The 18,826-nt window shown below is 47.3% G+C and overlaps 1 protein-coding gene across 1 annotated transcript in view; it reads right to left on the bottom strand.

Moving 5' to 3' along the window:
• Positions 1–14,867: 14,867 nt before the first annotated feature.
• Positions 14,868–18,826, bottom strand: part of MB21D2 (Mab-21 domain containing 2) — a 57,769-nt gene continuing 53,810 nt past the window's right edge. The window contains exon 2 of the mRNA XM_054282555.1: positions 14,868–18,493. Coding sequence (XP_054138530.1) covers positions 17,229–18,493 — 1,265 coding nt within the window. The 3' untranslated portion in view covers positions 14,868–17,228. The remainder of the gene's footprint in view (positions 18,494–18,826) is intronic.

Raw genomic sequence — 18,826 nt, 5'->3', positions numbered from 1 at the left:
ATGTTAGAAAATAACAAATGCAATAAAACCCGCAGAGCCAGGACTATTATCATCAGTGTATTCATAGTGCAGCTTTTCCATGCCTCAGGGACTTGGATGTCTGTGATATTTCATGCTGAAACTCAGTTTATTCAAATACAAGAGACAGATAAGCACTGTTTGATACCAGCACCACTGACAGCCTTTTGGCTGGGCCAGTTCAGAGCTTAAACTCCTCTTGGCCCGTGTCATGACAAATAGTGAGAAATGAAATTCAAATAAAAGCGAGATGCACAATCAAAAAGGCAAAGACAAGTGAAGAAGGGAAAATGACAAAGGCAGAGGGCAATCCTAACTGAACTCCCTGCCACCTGAGAGAATGGCAAGAAGAGTCCTTAGGAGTGAAGCTCTTCACTGGGGGGTTCAGCTGCCTCACCCCTCTGCACAACCAAACCTCATGCCTTTAACCCAAGCCTTGCAAAGCATGGCTGCTTCAAAGGAGCTCAGCAAGTGAGTACAACTCTCCTCTTTCTAGACATTGCAGCAGCATTTCCAAAGTAACAGTTAAATACAAATGTAGAAAATAGTGGAGACTCAAGAAAGAATCTGGAATTGCACTCAGTGCAGCCAGCAAGTTACTTCAATTTTGTTCACTCTACAGCTGTTCCCCATCTCTGCTCTGTTGCAGGCCTTTCAGCAATGATGAAGCAAGACTGAGATCATGGGCAGCATTTGTAACCTGCTGCCTGTTAGATGTTCAAATAGACTGCAGCAAGTGCAGCCCTGAGTTGGAAGAGCCACACACTCCTGGGAAGAGTCTTCCTTTATTCTACAGAGCTTAACACATGTCAGGTGTGAGAGGATGATTTTCCCATCAAAGAGGGATGTCCAAGCTGGGTTTGAGAGGCATTTTCAAGAACCAAGTTCTGAAAGCACTCAACACCTAGGTGAGATCAGAAAGGCTCCTGTTTCTCTTCCCATCTTCCACCCTTGCCCTGCTGTGGCCAGGAAGCCCCGGAATAGCAGAAGTTTTTAGCTGTCCGTGCTACACACACCTGCCATGCAGACCAGAGCTGGCCATAACAGCTTAGCCAGCTAAGAGGGCTCCCAGGAGCACAGTCCTGCCCATCCCAGCCATGCCCAAAGCTGATCTCCTTTAGCTCCAGGAGGGTCAAAGCAGCATCACTATTGCCCTTTCCCAGAATGTAATTTTCTACTGCACATAATTATCCTTTTCTGCCCAGCATTTCTCAGCTGACTGATGAGCAAAAAGTGTATTTCTCTTTCTTAGTCAAAGTGGTTACCCTTTAAAACTTAAATATCAGAAGCAAGCAGCCGCTTCAGCAAACAGTGCTAAGAGGACATTCCTCTCTTTGTCAGAGGACCAGCTGCACAGATACTAAATGGTGAGGAAAAAAGCCCAGCAATCCCCTGGGCACGTTTACAGCATTTGCTGCATTAGGGGTCAGGTTTGTAGAGCACCAACTCCACCAGATATTTCTTCTGGGCTAGGGAAGGGATCACCTTGAAATCAACACTCAGCATAGACAGAAGAAGCCTGGGATCACTCTCACCAAGAAGGCAAAACTGTGTCAGTAAAAGAAAAAGGTGCCAGTGAAGATCTGTGTGGTGTGGGAGAAGCATGCATTAAAATAGCTGTGACCTGAGAAGCCAGTGCCATATTCAAGTTAAGTGACATGCACATTGAGGGCCTTCCAGTTGTCACTGGAAAAGCAGGAATGGGCTGAAGGTGAGGGGACACTGGAGAGCTCTGATTGAAGCAAATACCTGGATCTGCACAGAGATCTTCCAGATCTTCCTCTCTCCTCCTGTCTCCAACTAAGGAGAGGGGACAAGGCAGCCACAAAGGCAATTTACTGCTTGGATTAGGTCAGTCAAATAAGATGTAAAGGGAGGAGAGAAAGAGCCCAAGGACAGAGTGATATAGGACACTTGAACAAATTTAGATTGGAAAAGGCCAAAGGGAAAAACAGCATCCCCCGAGGAACTTTGTGGATAACAGTCCAGGGAGAGAAGGGAAGAACAAAGGAGTAACATGCCAAGTGACAAGAGTAAGGACATGAGAGGAAAGAAGGGCTGGCTGATGGAAGCACTTTGCAAGTCAAGGTGCAGTATTTAGAGAAACATGTGGGGGCTTGAATAGCAAGTTTGTTTTTTTTAAGGAAGAGCTGCCAGAAGAGAGGGTGGGCTGAAGGGAAAGAATAACAGCATGGATAGGAATAGATGTAGGGAGTCTGGAAGACGGGAGAAGGTGCTGGTGCTCACATCCAAGAGACAAGGACAAGAAAGAAGATCATATCATCTTGCATTTCTTTTTAAATGTAGAAGAGATTTTGGTCAGAAAAAGAAATGAAGGCAGAGGAGGAAGGTTTGGACTGACTCAAGGTGGCAGGAAGCCAGTTGTGACTGAATCCTATGCCAACAAGAAAGCTAGAGAAGGAAAACTATTTAGTCAGCAAGGTGGCAAAACTGAAAAAGTTCAGCACACTCAGCATGGCAATACAGTCTGAGACCCTCCAAGTAACAGGAGCAGAAGCCCAGGTTAGAGTGAAAAAGCACTGGGAATCAACAAGTGCCACATTGCAGTGGAGAAGACAAGAGATTCAAGATGGGAGAGATCAACTGCAGCAAACAAGAGGACTGACAGCAAGGAAATAGGAAGATGCATTGTCAAGGCTGAGAGCCCTAGAAACACCAAGTGATGGGATGTGCAGCCAAGTCGGGGGAGCAGGGAAAAGAAAAAAAAAAAAAAGCCAGCAAGTGGGAAAAGCAGAAAAGCAATGGAATTGTTTTCCTGAGGAAGACATTTTCCTGTCAGATCAAGAAAGCACCGTCAAAGGGCTCCAAACTAAAAACATTTACTGGAAACCATGCTTGATCCTGAAGATTTCCCACATCATGAGTATGTCAGCAAAAAAAATAGCATCCTCAGTGCAGGGGTCAGAGCTTCACCCTAATGTGCCAGCTCGGATAGGAGTGATGCTGAACCGGAGCTCCCGGGCCCGTGTGCAGGCTCTCCCCAGCAGATCCCCGGCTGCGAGCCCCAGCCAAGCTTTGCCCCCGCTCCCGGTGCGGGCCTCCTACGAGCCCCGAGCGCTGCGATCCCGGCAGCTGCACACAGACACGAGCCGCGCTTGCCACACAAGGCAAAGCTCCTCTCCGTGCCCGCTGCCACCTGCTATCCCTTCCCTTCCCGCAGCACCCATTTTCTCCTCTTTGGTTTTTTTCCCCCCCCCCCAACTCCTCCTCCCCGTGCGCTTTCCACCAATGCAGAGTTTCCAGGCACAGCAGAGCGCTCTGGTGCCGCGGCTGCCCCGCTCCGGGCCGGGCATCCCTCTCCCGGCCGGGCATCCCGCCCGCCGTGCCCCGCTCCGGGCCGCGCATCCTGCCCCCCCGGGCCACCGCTGAGGGCAGGGGATCCCTCCCGCCGTGCCCCGCTCCCGGCCGGGCATCCCGCTCCCCCTGGGACCCCGCTCCCGGCCGGGCATCCATCCCACCGTGCCCCACTCCGGGGCGGGCATCCTGCTCCCTGCCCCGCACCGGGCCGGGCATCCCGCCCGCCGTGCCCCGCTCCGGGCCGGGCATCCCGCCCGCCGTGCCCCGCTCCCCGGATCCCCCGCGCTCCCCCGGGCTGCCGGCCCCGCTCCCCCCGGGCTCCCCCCGGGCGCCGCCGCCCTCTCCCGGCGGGCTGGGGAATTCCCGGTACCGGCGGCCGCTCCGCACCAGCGAGCATCAGGCTCGGCATCAACAGTGCCCGAGATGCCGCGGGGCTGCGCAGGATGATACAGGGCTGATACCTCTGCGAGCAGTGTAAATGGATATTGGCATTTCGCAAACGCCTTTCCGATAAATCGCATATAGGCACGGCGGTAAAAGCCCGGTGTAGATTGTGGCACTCAGCTGTGCATGGAGCTGCTCCAAGCACACCCATTATCCCAAATGCTAAGGCACAATTATCCCTGAGTAACACTCTGCTTAGCTTCTGGAGCCAGGTTCATTCAGTACATGGCAAAAGGTGCCTCTTCATTTTCCATTTAGCAGTTCTTATTCCCACGTGCACATGTTTAGGTGGCTCTCACAATAATTCATTTCTGGTTTGGGGAGCTAAATAAACTGGGTACCAGCTCCTCTGTTGGACCTAGTGCTCCAGGTGTCAGGAATTAAATCCCTGCCTTTTGCCCAAATTCAGTTATAAGCACACAGCCCCCCCTTTAGGCGCTACTACCAACACGTGTCCAGGCAGCTTCTTTCCCACCCCACAGTGGGAGAGCCTTTGCCAGAGATGGGATCAGGACATGGATCACTTCACCCAGCTCTCCTGTGGCAGTGGGCAAGGAGTCCTGCCTCAGCTGAAACCATCTGCTCCTCTCACTGGGCTGGGTCACTCTCTTTACCATCCCAAATCGTTTAAAGCTGGCATCACATAACAGCTCCCTCACACGAGCACTTTGTGAGAATTAAAAGAAAGCAATGCAGGAATCTCTGTAGCCCCCAAACTGCTTGATAACCAACTTCTCACAAACTGTGATGAACACCAGGAGACTCCCATTGCAATACCAGTGACAGCAGAGCACAACCACACACATTCATTTATTTAAATGCATTACAGATATTGCCACAAACAAGGAGTTCCAACTGCTACAGATGTACAAGGGGGCAATCACCCATCATTTCTGCCTGATCCTGGCCTTGCAATCCCCATCCTGATTAAATTACTGAGGGCAGGATTATCAGCAGGATAATCAGATGCAGTGTCTAATCTGGATAACCCAGCATTACTGGGCCTCACAACACAGGATTTCACTGACCACTCAGCCAGAGCATTCCAGAGCATTACATCTCATTTTCACCACTTAAAGGATTCAGACACCCTAGATACTTGTGCAGAGGGGAAACCTAAGGAACATAATCACAATTTCAATCAAATGCAGTAGTATTTGCATAACTTGTGTTTCCAAGAACTCACAGAGCCATCACAACCAGAATCTTCAGAGCAATCACTTATCTGAACAACTCACTCTGTATTTACAGGCTTCAGAACCTACACCTTTGGGTTTTTAATAAAGCCTCAAGTTCTCAACCCATATACCTTTTTTTGGTCTGGATACTTCCCTCAATCCTCCTCCAGGCTTCCCATTTCCTTGGCCTTAGCCTTGCCAAATAAGAGATGTGCTTGTAGGCAGCCATGAAACCTCCCAAGAGGGAGATCTTGAGGATAGGGACAAGTCCTGGAAATAAGAATTGTCTTATACTTGGAGCACTTCAAAATCACAATTGTCAAAAATTCTTGCTTTTCCCAGCATGTAATTGCTCACCCCAGTCTGGCTTCCCCTCAGCTACGACTTTCCTCTCCATGGTTCTACAAGTTTCTCAATCTGGAACAGAAGGCAAGACCTCAGTGATGTTCTGAATAAAAGATCCAGCTTTGGGAATCTGAACTTGCTTAGCTCTCATCACACAGCAAGCAGGGCTTTTGTTCAGTAACAAAATGGCCTGGATTGGGCACAAAGACAGAAAGCAAACCTGATCTTTCACCTAGTCCTCCATTGTTCACAGACAGCATGAGAGGGTATTTTAAAATCTCTTCTGATGATCTGCACAGCCTGAACTCCTGTTCTGCTCAAAACATGAAACACTTAGAGGCTTTCATCACCTTATCAAAGTCCCTAGTGGCCCCTGCCTGCCCTCCTATGAAGAGTTTGATCTCCTTTTAGGAAGGGGATAAAGCTGTCCTTGAGCAAAGCTGCTTTTCTGTGAAGTATTGTGCAGTTTTTGTGAGAACATCAGACACCTCCAGGTGTCCCTCAGACATGTATCCCTCAATAGCTGCAGCACAGATTTTTCCAAGCAGCTCACAGAAAATAGACTGTAGGCATCTGACTTGTGTTTGAAGGGCACATTAGAAACGTGCTTCATGGAAGAGATGTCTAGATTACATTTCTGATGCTGCATAACTGTGTGTGTCCATCTTATCTCAAATTACAAGGGCAAATAGGAAAAAAGGTCTGGAAAGGAAGAAGTTGAGCTGAGAACAAATGAAAACATTGCAGGCTGCCTTCAGTTCATCCTCACTGCCAAAAGCAAGGTCATGCAATACTATCTCCCTGCATTGTTAAAAATCTCAAAGGTAAAAGGGTGCTATCATTTCAAGAATAAAAATGGCTGCATGAAACAACCTTATCTCCTGTGAGGGATGATAAGGATATCATCCCAAGATAACCACATCCTCCAGCAATTACAAAAATGCACCAGATCTAGAGAATCACTGCTGATTTAGCTCATCTCCACACAGAAATCAACAACCCTCATTCACTAAGCATCAGGGATAGGAAACAGAACAGCAACTGGCTGAGTCAGACACCAAGAAGGGAGCACACTTTTGGTGACAGTGTTCATGATGCACTTACAGCCACCAGGTAAAACAAAAGTAGATAAAGAAGCACCCTTCCCATTTGGTTTTCACAATCAACCAGAGGTTGGAATACAGAAAAGAGAAACTCCCATTCTACCACCTGTAGTGGAAAATGGTAGGTAAAGGCAGTGGTTGGAGCATCACAGGAGGGAGAGTAGAGGCAAAAGAAGGTGGTGGCTTTTTTTCTCACACTCTATGATTACAACTCTGAAATTGAGAACTCTGATTTCTGCCCATTTCCACTGATGTACTACTCAGGCTATGCAGAGAAGCACAACAACGAACCTACCACCTGGCTGAGACACCTGCCTGAAATTCTTCAGAGCCAGCAGAATGACCCTCTCCAGCACTTGGTGGATTTGCTTCTTTGGAGTTTTGTTTGCATTTTTAACAAGTCACTCATAGGGAAGCTGTCCCTTGGCTCCACACCCTCAAAGTAAGTCCCATGAGGGTTTCACTAAGAAATGAGACAGCAGCTGCTCTCATCTCCATGTCTAGAACCAGCTGAAATAGCGAATATAACCAGGCCCCTTAGCTGTGCTCAAAGGCAAGGAGAGCTGTAATAACAGGATAGGAATTGTGGTCTAAACAACACTTCTCCAGAAAAGGACTTTGCTTTCCCAAGTCATTGTTTTCTTTCTTTAAGAAGGGTAGAGAAATGAGGCAGTTTAGCATGGTGAGGAATCACAGCCTTTAAAATACAATCCAAAATCAGTCTGCATTGCACAGTTTCTGGTTTTAAAAATCTGAAGACTTCAAGGAGTGAGTAAGGGCTGTGATAATACAGCCCGGGACTCTTGTGCATTGCCATTATAACTTACACCTGTGCTCTGCTGAGGCATCTCACACTTCACACTGGTCAGTGAAGTCATTCCTGCAGGCATTTCAGGCAGGGTAATCCTAGGCCAACCTGCAGGCAGCACACTCCTCAAGTAAGGAAATAACCAAGCTACTGAATTCACTTGATCAAGAGATCTTAGGGCTCAGCTGAGCAAACTCTGGGCTTCACAGCAGGCACCCTGCAAGGCAAACAGCTCCTCTCCCCAACACCCATCTGAGCAGAAACAGAGCTCACAGACACACCTGCATCCAAACTGACCTGGCTGAGCCCTGGAGTACAAACACAAAGCACATGGACCAAACACTTTGCAGCCTCCCTCAACTGCCCTGCCAAAGAATGCACCTTCAGTTGGAAGCATAAGCCAAGGGAACACTTCACCTTCTGTCCATGGCACCTCACAAGGATTTACAACCACCTGTAAGCACCTGCTAATGTCCAACTCACTGGTGAAAGCTGACTGTGTGCCAGGATGTGCCCTTTCTTTCTTTCCAGTCTGGCCACGCAATTCCCCACCAGGGAAGTCTGCAGGTTGGGCAGTGGTACCACACAGGGACCAACAGCTCCAGCCAGCTCAAACCCAGCAGGCTTTCCAAAGCTTCTGGCCCTCAAGAGCAAACAACTCTCTCCTGCCCAGCTCTCCCCAAAGCAGACTCCTCCAGAGAGCACATCTAGAAGGCAGCCACAGTAACTTCTTGTTTTGCTTCCTTGATCCTTTCCTAGGGAAAGAGCAGGCAACAGGACAGTTGCTACTTCAAATTCCCAGAGCATTGCCTCAGGCTCTCTGGGCACCCCAGCTCCTGGCACTCAAAAACAAACCCTGGCCTTCCATCTCACTCAGCTCACAACTTTGCTGTAATCTCTAGATAAGAGGAAATGGAGAAGTAGGAAAGGCAAGCACATACTTCCACCAAAATGACAGTCTACTTTTTCCACTATTTCACAGCTCAAGATCTATTTCCTTTATGACCACAGGGTCTGCCTGAAGCTCAGGGGCCAGACTCAGGACACAGAGCTGCTTTTTACACCGTGCACAGATTCATACCAATACGACAAAAAAAGTTCACTCACTTCTCCATCCATTGCTGACCTTCCTCTGAGTGCAGCCCCCAGCCAGTCACCTCCAGAGCACAGAGACCTCTCCCAATGCCCCTCATTCCCTCTTTATAACCCTTCTAATGGCTGCTAATGCCCCTCACCTGTGCCCAGCCTTGCTGAGCAGTCAGTTCCCCGTGCTGGGACCAGCTCCAGCTGGGAAGGATGAACCTCGCCAGGCACAGCCATGGCCAGGTGTGCCACAAGGGTCAGGGCTGCCCTGCAGAAAGAAATAAGAAAACTTATTTCTTGAGGGAATTTTTTCTCCTTCTAATCTACTTTGCTGTGTGTGACAGAGGGAGAAGGAGGTCAGTACTGCAATTGCTCCAGCTTACAGATGGAATAAAATGGTGATCCCAAACCCTCGGGGCCTGCCTGTCAAAACATTGGTCTCCCTCCACGTGTCACCTGTGTGTTCAGAGTGGATGAACTGGATTTCAGCATGAGGACACTGCAGGCCCAGCCACTGCTGAGGGCATGCAGCTCCAGCTGAGCTAGTGTAAGCAGCGGGGTCTGGCTCCAGGGGCAGTCAGGGGCAGCTCCAGGCTGAGGGCTGGGCACTGCAATGCTGGTGCAGTGTGGGGGCTCAGGGGCTGCACAGGAGGGTGTGACAGCCATGCACCAGCTCTGCCTGGAGCTGAGTCAGGGATATGAGCCTGCTTTGGTCAGAATCAAGACAGAAACTGCAGGGCACTAAGCAGAGGGGGCAGAACCCAGTGAACTCTGTCCTGATAGGCTTCTTGGAGATAGCCCAGGATAGCTCATCTGTCCTTGAGTGTGTGAACAACAGACATTTGTCCCAAAAAAGAGATGCTCTTTTCTTAATTTTGGCTGCTACTACCTTCTGCACATTCAGAAACTCTCTTTTTTTCTCCCCCATAAGATACACAAACTACAAAAAATAGGGAAAACTCTGGGCATTATTTAGGAAATAGAGGAGTCAGTCCTGCTTCTTTGCCTGTTAGAGCAGGTGTACTCTCTGGTGGGAGGCAGGGTTTGCATAAGGAACATTAAAGCTGCACTTAACAGTTTCAGCTGCTGCTGTTCCACTATCGATTGGCACCATTCAAGCCCAGCTTTAATGCCTGACAGCAGACATAAGCTATGAGGCAGCTATGTCCCTACTGGGAGCAATGATATATTATCACTCTCTTTAAATGAACCTGGAGCAGTACTATATATATTTAACAGAAAATCCTGTCTCTAACTGACTGCAAAGGAATTTCAGGGGTTGCAGAAGTGCAAACCAACACAGCCTCTCTGTGACTAGACTGAAAATCACGTACTAAAAGTGAGTTATGCATATGAGATTATTTTACAAACACATTCATTAATTTATGTTGCTATCCTGTCCTGATGCCCCATCTCTACAACCTGAATTCAGGTTGGCAAATGTGGACATTTGCTGAAGTACTGCATGTAAAATTGACAGCTGGCAGGAAATCCAAGCCTACCACAACATTAAAACTGACCATGTGAAGCTCCTTTTCACTCTTGCCCCTGCTCTGTGGAAGGGCTGTGTACAATGTACTGCTTCTTAGGTGTTTTGGGGTTTTTTTCCCCCACCCTCTTTCTCTTGAGCCATTATTCAGAAATGGCTTTCAAACTGAAGCACTGACTGTATTCAATGAGTTTCACAGTGAAGCACAGTGCTGCAATCACAGGTGCCAGTGTGCAGGTACTGCTCCCACACCCTGCAGCCTCACTCCACCCCTCCACACAGCCACACTGCTGAGTTTCCACCTGCTCAATGAGCTGGAAGTCACAGGCTGGAGGCTTTGCTCAGTTTCCTCCATATTTGGCTTTTCCTTGGGAAAGCGTGATTTCTGTGCGTGCTGTACCTGAGTGCCCTGGCAGCTTGGGCAGCTCTGTGTATCAGAACAACAACCAGTGCCTCTGAATTATTTACTCCAACTCACATGAACTTGCATTTCTTTCCTTTTCTGCCCAGTCACCATGGTGTGTGCTGCTCCATGAGTAAGCTGGAGAGACAGATGACACAGACGATGGAGTCACAGTAGGTGATTATAACAAAATATGACAAGGCATTTATGCAGCTCCACTCAGCAGCATTTAATTTAATTTTATTTCATTAGAGTTCATTACTGCATAGCAGAACACCTCTGGAGAGTTTATTTAAAGATGGAGAGAAGAATGGGGCAGGCTGGGTGCAGTGGCAAAAGAGACCAGAGGAAACAGTTAAGATATATTTCTTTCCACACCTCCTGCTGCACTGGGTTTGACATTCTACCTTCAGTGGGTTTTTTTGTGAAAAGAGCCATGCCTTGGGGAAAGAACAACTGAGGAACTGGTTTTGTGCTACTAACCCAGTAACACAAGCCTTGGTGGACTTAGTCCCAATGGGCTGGTGGGACCCAGAACAGCTGAGTTCCATTTCTAGAATCTCCTTTACCTGGTGGGCTTGTGGCTTTCCTAGAAACCTTCTGTAATGACTTCCCACCATTGTTCCATCCATTAGCAGAGATGATGTTAGTGCAACTGGCTCAAGAATTCCACAAGATAACATCTGGATGTACCCACAGCAGTCCAGGGGTTAAGTACAACACTTTCCAATCCCGGTTTTGCCACCACTGATTAACAAAATAATCTAATGAATTAGAGCACTGAGGAGCACTGTGCACCTCAAGCAAGATCAGGCAGAACCGTTAGCAAATAGAGGAAACCTCTTGGAGAAGCTCAATGAAGGTTTCAGCTTTGATTTTTATCATTACAGCTCTTTTGCCTGTTACAGGGTGTTAAAAAGTGTTGGTCTGGAGGTGGACCAGATGAGCTCTGGAGCCTAAACATGAAAGCCACCAGAGACAGTTCTGGATTCCATCCCTCACGCTGGCAGAAGGCAGAAGAGCCCCAGCAGCTGTGGCTGTACATGACACACAAAGCTCTGAGACACAAGGGTGCCTCTACAGTGGCACAAACCATGGAGACTGCTCCTGGTGTCACTGCAAATGTCATGGTGCTAGAAAGGTTAGACTTTGCAGTGGCCTCCCTGCAGGAAGGATTGTCTTTTCTGTGTTCTTTCAGATGAGACAAGTGGAGTTATCTCTTCATGTGTCAGCTGTAGGGAACCTGGCCTGCCATCATCCTCAGTGTACACAGACCCAGCCTGTGCCCTTCAAACACAACCAAAGTCTGCTCTGAGAGCACAGACTTCAGTCAGGAGCAGACTTACCCGGCAAGGGATGCTGAAGGTTGGAGACTGGTTTGCACAGAAACACCTTGGCATTCCCTCTGTGATCAGCTGCAGCCCACAAAAGTGGCAATTAATAAACTGTGTGCGTAAGCCTTGGCACACAGGGGGAAGGACACAATGGGTCAGCAGCCCTTCATGAAAAATGCCCATTCCTTTCTTTGCGCAGTGCTGAACAAATCATAAAACTCTCTCCCATCCTGTCAATGTCATGGCAGGGCATAAGCAATAGAGACCTGGAGACAAAGCCATTAATGAGTGAAGTGCCTGACGTCCTCGCCACAGCTGTGATTTGTACCCACTGAAGTGGACAAAAGCAGCTCATCTCTCTCCACCTTCCCAAAATAAAGCTAAAACAAAGGAGTCAGATGAGTTGAGAATCAAGGAGAAAAGTGGCTTTTTGGGCTCAGTTTTCCCTTTGCACTGGAGCTTGCTTGACTTCAGAATCACGCACCATGTCTTCTGTGCGCTTAGCAAGACCTCGGTCATGTCTGTCATACTGATATTCCTAACACACAAAAACTGAGGGAAAGACAGGGCTGAGTCAGTTTGAAGAGAGCCTGATGCCCCCGATATGCACCCACATCTCTGCCTGGTGAATCAGGCTGTCTGGAGACTGAATGAGAGTGTGTTCCTCTACCACAGAAGGCCAGCAAGATAAAAATAACCCCCAAAAGCCTACATTCAGCCTGGAAGCACAGTGCTGAGCCAGGGACAATGATAATAGGAAAACACAATAGTTCCTCAGAGCAGTCCTAAAATAATAGATTATAAATGGCAAAAGGGGAGGAGAAGGGAGTGAGGGCTATTTTATCACTGTTCTAAAAGCATTCAGAGGAAATAAATTTGGATTCACTTGACAGTTCTCAAAAGCCAAAATGTGCTAAATATAATGCTGAATGTCCCTAAAACCAAAACATGTCAGCAAGAGTCCCTTGACCAGGGTGTTCTTTTCCCCCCCTCCCCTGGTTTAGCCTTTGCCCCATGATGGCTATTTGCCTTTCTGGAGAGCTTAATCAGGAGCTATTAGAGACAGTGCTCTCTAAGCTGAATAATGTTAAAAGTCCATTAGCTCACCCCAAGCAAGGCTGGCAGGAGGGAGATGATGTACTTGCTGAAGTTGAACGAGCTATTTGCCTGCTGAATACTTCTAATCACTGAGCAATGCCAGGAGAATGTGAACATTATTACCCTCAGCTGCCCAGCAACCTTTCAAACATGCTCACTTTAATACAAGACAAAGTGGCAAAATGCATCCAGCACTGAACCCATAAAAAGGGACAGATGGATGTTTTTAAGCAATTCTATGCATGGACTATGCATACCTTTAAAAAAATTTTTATCAGAAATAATAATTAGCAAATCTATCTTCCTTCCCCTCTACCACATTGCATTGTGCATGGCCACTTGTATTATGCATGGGTTAAGAAAATATGATAAATGTCTGCTTATCTTTGGTCTGACCACAGTCAGCTTTTATCCAGCAAAGTACACATGTTTTGTTTTAAGTATATTTTTAAGTCTCCCAATGGAATTTATTGTGACTGCCACCTTTCAATGCCTGTTTCAGTCGATTTTTGACAGACACAAGTCTGTTTTACAGCCCTCCATGGGGAGACCAAGCACTGGAGCGGTACAGAGCTCAGGTGTCCAGCACAGAACCACACACTGCCAAAAGAAGGCTGCTCTCCACTGGAACAAGGCAACCAGGGAAAGTCCAAGAATCTAGATCAAAATTAGTGCTATTTGTCACAATGACAACAGAGAAAACACACTAGTAAAAACCAGCTCTTTCAGAGGCTTCTATTTTGGGCAGTGCATGGTTAAAGTCCTGCTGGTATTTTGCTGCAAAGAGTGACTCTGATGCCCAGTTGTAGTTTTCTGGTTAGAGCACCAACACTTCTCTGGGCTAAAGTATTGGAATATGTGCAGAAACCAATTTATCACAGCCAGACAAGAGTGACTGAGGCTTCACACAACCTGCCTGAAGGAGCAGAGACTGCAGGCTGACACAAAGCTCTTGGTCTCTTGTTCCCTTCTGCCTTCAAATGAGTTCTCCCAACACAGCAGAGAGTAACTCCCATTAGCTGGTAGTTCTGTCACCTCTGCAGCAGCTCAGGTGTCCTTCTGAAGAAGTGACAGCTTTTTCAGCATCTCCCAGAACTTACAACAACTGGAACCAGTCAAATTAGCTGCTTCTCCCACTGTCCTGCTGGAGAGAAACCTTATGGAAATAGCAAAGGCAAAAGCATGTTCCAAGAGAAGGACCAGAGCCAAGATGCCCAAGGAGGATCACACTGGGAGGAGGAAGAGGAGCCTCTGAAGGGCACTTTTCCTTCCTCCCCACCTTTCTGATGCCTCCAAGCCAGACCCTCTTGGCTGGGACTCCCTCCCTTTTAACACTGTAGGAGTCATTAACTCACAGACTCACAAGGGATCCATCCTACATGCTGCCAGCCTGTCCCAGTCCTTTTGCAACATCGCTCAGGACAGGGAGAAATCAGTAGAAAGGTGGCTAATGGGCAAAAGGAAAATAAAGAAAAGAACTCTTACCTGCCATAGCAGTGGGTGCAGAAGTGAAGCTCCTGTGGAGACACTGGCTCACAGCACTGACTTGTCTCCTCTTGACATCAGCAGGGAAGATGCCTACATTGCTAGTTTAAAGCAAATTCCTTCTTATTTCAGTGTTTGTCAGATTGGCCAAGTCTCTAACCCCATGGGGCTGAGTGCTCTAAAATGCATGTGTGAATGACTTTCAAGAACTCCCTAACAGGAAAAGCACCATGATTTCCTTGAAACTTGCAGAGAGAAGTAAAGAGTAAAAGGTCATTGGTATCTAAACCCACTGACTACTTTGAAATCCCACACAGAGACTTCTGCACTTCACAAGTCTGTGCCAGCATATACTCAAAGGCAAAAGGGGGCAAGAGAAAAGGAAGAAAATAGTCTTTTGTATTCTCTAATATACAAAACACTTGTCACCTCTGGGCTGGCAGCTTGCTTCATTAAATTAACTATAGTATGTGGAGAGGAGCAAATACTAGACAGATACAAACATACTGCAGATTAGGATTCTGTCTCCTGGGAAGACAGATGGTCCAGTTGGAGGATATAACATTCTCACAAACCTACCTGGAAAACTGTTTTTCAGTCCAGTAAAAAGTCAAGCCTCCATTCCCCCACAAGGAAAAAAAAAAAAAAACAAACAACCAAAAAACCCAACAACAACAACAAACTCCAACACACAGAATGCAGGAAGAACAAGGTGGATACTTTTCAAAACGTTTTTTTAATTAAAACCAAAAAAAGGAGCACACACCAGAGCTTGACATGGGCTAGTCAAACTGCTGGTCAGCAGGACATTGAACTGGCATGAGGAAGGCTGTGTTTCTGCATATCTCAGGAGCACTGGCACAGACAATGGGTCTCCTGGAGAGTACTCTGCCTGCCAGGCTACTGCTGCTTTGTGCTGAGCAGGTTTCTCATGTAGTGATGGGAACTTCATCCTGCAGCCCAGACTCTTCTTTCAACAAACAGAAGTCCCAGAGGCTGGGGAAGAAACCATTTCAACAAATCTGCATTTTCCACGCATTTCTGGAGAGGATTCCCCGTTGTTTCTCCTGCCTCCCCCAGGCAGGTTTCGCAGGTTTATATGGAAACTCATCTTTGGCAATGGCCACATGGGTAGGACCCAGCTCTGCTTCTGCTGAAGCCAATCCATGTCCTTCCCAGGACCAAACTGCAGCTGCACAGGGCTCATGATCAAGAGCCAATTGTGCTTTAAGGTTAAATCCTCATCCACTCCATCAGGCCAGCAACTTCTGAGAGCTTCTTGTAAGTGTGTACCAGTAAATTCAGGTAAATGTGAACATCTTGGCTATAGCAATGGGGTGAAGTTTTCAATTATGCCCAAGAGATGGAGGAGCTAAAGTTTTAAGACATGACTTGGGCACTAGATCAGGTATTGGAACCTCCCTGCCATCTAATAAAGTAGTTGCCAAAGCTGTTGGTGTGCTGCTCCATCAGCCTGGTTTCTGTACCACAAAGGCTGGACTGAAAAAGTGACACATTTTTCATACACAATTTTTATCAGTTAGAATTTACTAGATATGCACCTCATTTGTCTGTCAAATATTTTAAAAATACTTCAACCTGCTCTAATAACCACATTTTAACACATGCATCAAGTTTGGATCAGAACAGCATCTCTGGGATAATCAGTAAGCCCAAATTGCTGATTTAAGGCCTAAATATCAGTCACTGGCCAGCCAGCCACAATAAGTCACTCTATCCTTGAACTCTTGGATTATTTTTGGCTCAGACTAACCCTTGTTACCATACATCTTACTCTACACACAGAAGAAAAGTGTATGTGTTTTTCAAGGCTACTGTTGCACCACAAGTTTACACACAAACACAACTCTTGCAAACATGAGACCAGAGTAAGATCTCCCATGTCCCAGGGTGAGTCAGAAAGTTCTCAGGAGTCCAGGGAATGGTAACTGCCAGAAAGGATCAGGCCTAATACATGCATTAGAGAAGCAAGGTAGCTCCTTTGCTGGAGGTCTGGCTGATTCACTTTGCACATACCACTGCTTTAGCATTACATCCTTATCTAATGGTAAACCTGTTTCAACAACATGCAATACATATTAATGCAATATGCACTGCAACACACAATACGCATCCAAAGAAATATGCCAATGCAAAACTCTGACTGCTCACACATAGCCGGGCTAACAAGGAAGTCTTTTACAAGTCTTTTACAAAAGACAATCAAGAAATCACCTGAAACCATGAGACCAGAGGGGTCTCAAGCAATCAGCAATATTGAGACCTAACAACAGATGCTAATTCATGAAAGAAACACAAACAGTGGGACTGAGGTAATGGCAGAGATTTCATTAGTGCAATTACATTTAAAATGGTATGTTCTTTAATAGAATTTAAATAAGGCTTTGAATAATTACACACACTAAAACTAACATTCCATAACCTTATTCCGCATGGAAAAGCAGCAGAAACAACCCTCTGGACTGTACAAGGTCCAATTAATGAACAATTACATTCAAAAAGTAGATCAAAACAGAAACAACTCTTTCCCCAAAAAGCTGCATCATCATCTGTAAAGTCAGCTTTCTCCCCTGTATCAGAAATGTGAAGAACAGATGAACTGAGCTTCAGCCCAGTAGATTTGGCCTCGTCAGATTACCAGGAGTGCTTTCCAACCCAGCCTCTCCTCATTTCTTTAGGGTGATGGAAGCTCATGGAAAAAGAAGTGAATTTCTGAAGCAACGGAAGGGGAGTTGTTCTTTCTCCCAGCCCAACAATGTACATAAATTATGGAAGCTTGAAAAAACTCCTACATTACACTGTGGCTTGTGTTTACGATGCATGTCCTCCTTTAGAAACTACTCACAGACAATGGGCAGGGTGGGTGAAAAAGAAAAAAAAAGCAGCATATGAAATAGTAATATACTGTTCCAAAATCTGCACTGTGCTGCAGAAACAGGATTTATAATTTGTTCAGATTGTTCTCAACAGATCCAATCTATGCTGGATATGTAAAAACCAAGAGACTAAGTCATCAAGGAAAACCAAATTAAAAAACCTGCGCACTGCAAGAGTTTTAAAAAACAAAACAAATAAAAATCCCAAGAAACATTGACGAAAGCTCAGAAAAATTTATCATCAATTCTGAAGTGGGGCCTTGTGACATCATCTGGGTTGATGAAGACGGAGATGGACTTGCCGGGGTTCTCAGTCACTAGCTGCTGCAGCTTTTTGGCTAACCGGTCGTCGGGCTGGTTGGGGTCCCCTCCGTCGGACTGCGGGGAGGGGATGCTGGTGGTGCTGCCCCGCCGCTGCAGCTCCAGGGTGAGCCTGTTGGCTGCCTTGACGTGCTCGATGGCAGTCCGGAGGTGCTCGGCGGGGTCGGAGCGCACCGAGGACAGCTTCCGCGCGTGCAGCATCACCGTGTCCTCGGACAGGTGCTCCAGCATGTTGCACTGCGGGATGAAGTAGTTAGGGCACATCTTGTTGACCAAGCAGTGCTGGAGATCATCGATGAGCCCCAGGAGGAAATGGGCTGCGTAATCCTCCTGGGCCAGGTAGCTGGCTGGCAGCCTGTCACAAGCCCACAGCATCATGCTGCGCAGGTGATATGGACTAATGGCTTTGGGGCGGGACAGCAGTTTGATGATGATGGCTTTGCAGGCCTGGTAGGCTTGCATGAGGCTGCTGGAGATGCACTTTTTCAGCTGCACTTCACTCCTGGCAAATGACAGCCTCCATTCATTGTCCTTCTTCCCCTTGTAGGAACATGCAGGCACTAAGTAAAACCCACTTATGACTTCCTCCTCCGTGATCTTCCCGTCCCAGAAGTGGTTCTCCATCAGCCAGCTCTGTGCCACAGCTGGCCAGCCTTTGAAGGACACCACAGGGACAATGTCATACAGCATGCGGCTGCTGCCCACTCCCAAAATAATGGATATGATAGTCCCATTCTTTTCTACCTTCTCCACCTTTGGCATCCCTCGCTGGGGCTTCTTCTGGATCTCAGACAGCACGATGCTAATGGACTCATAGAACCAGTCTGCAACTTTTGTTGGGGAGAAGAAGTAATTGGTGGCTCCATTGATATGGTCCACGATTGTGCAGCAGTCCTTCCACTTGCTGATGGTTCCCTCGTCAAAGAGGCGAAGGCTGAGCCAGGAGTGGCACAGGGCCGAGTGGCGCATGTCCAGCGTCACCGGCTGGTTGCGGTCGTGCAGCTTCAGCGCGGGCACCAGCAGCGTGAAGTCCATGTCATAGTCTGTGCCCCGGGCATAAACATTCAGCTCATCGAGGTCAATGTCCACCACACCTTCCCGCACGCCACCCGACAGCAGCAGGTACTCGTTGGCTACAGGCAGCTTCTGGTCGAGTTTCTGAACCATGCCTGAAAAAGACAGAAGACAAGTCCTTTAAAAAAACTGATCCAGGATCTAACCAGGATTAAAACCCATCCCATGCCCAGCAGAAAAAGAAGGCAACCAGAGGTATCTATAACTTTTGGTGTGGCAAAAACATAAATCAGTCCCAGCACTCAGACAACCTTTGGTCTCACCTGACTCAGGGCAGGGTCTTCACTGCATTCCTGGGAATGTGTGAAGTCCATCCTGAACATCGGATTTCAAGCAATGGAAAAAAGCAGCAGCCTCTGGTGAAACACAGCAAAGCTACTTCCAGAACTAAATGTAACTTTTTTAACACCTTCTAAACCAGTTTTTCA

Source organism: Melozone crissalis, unplaced genomic scaffold, assembly GCF_028551555.1.
Source record: "Melozone crissalis strain CALT ecotype California unplaced genomic scaffold, PUWL_Pcris_2 ptg000034l_1, whole genome shotgun sequence".
Classification (NCBI taxonomy): domain Eukaryota; kingdom Metazoa; phylum Chordata; class Aves; order Passeriformes; family Passerellidae; genus Melozone; species Melozone crissalis.
The sequence above is the reverse complement of the archived record's forward strand: the minus strand, read 5'-3'. Positions and strand labels throughout refer to the sequence as shown.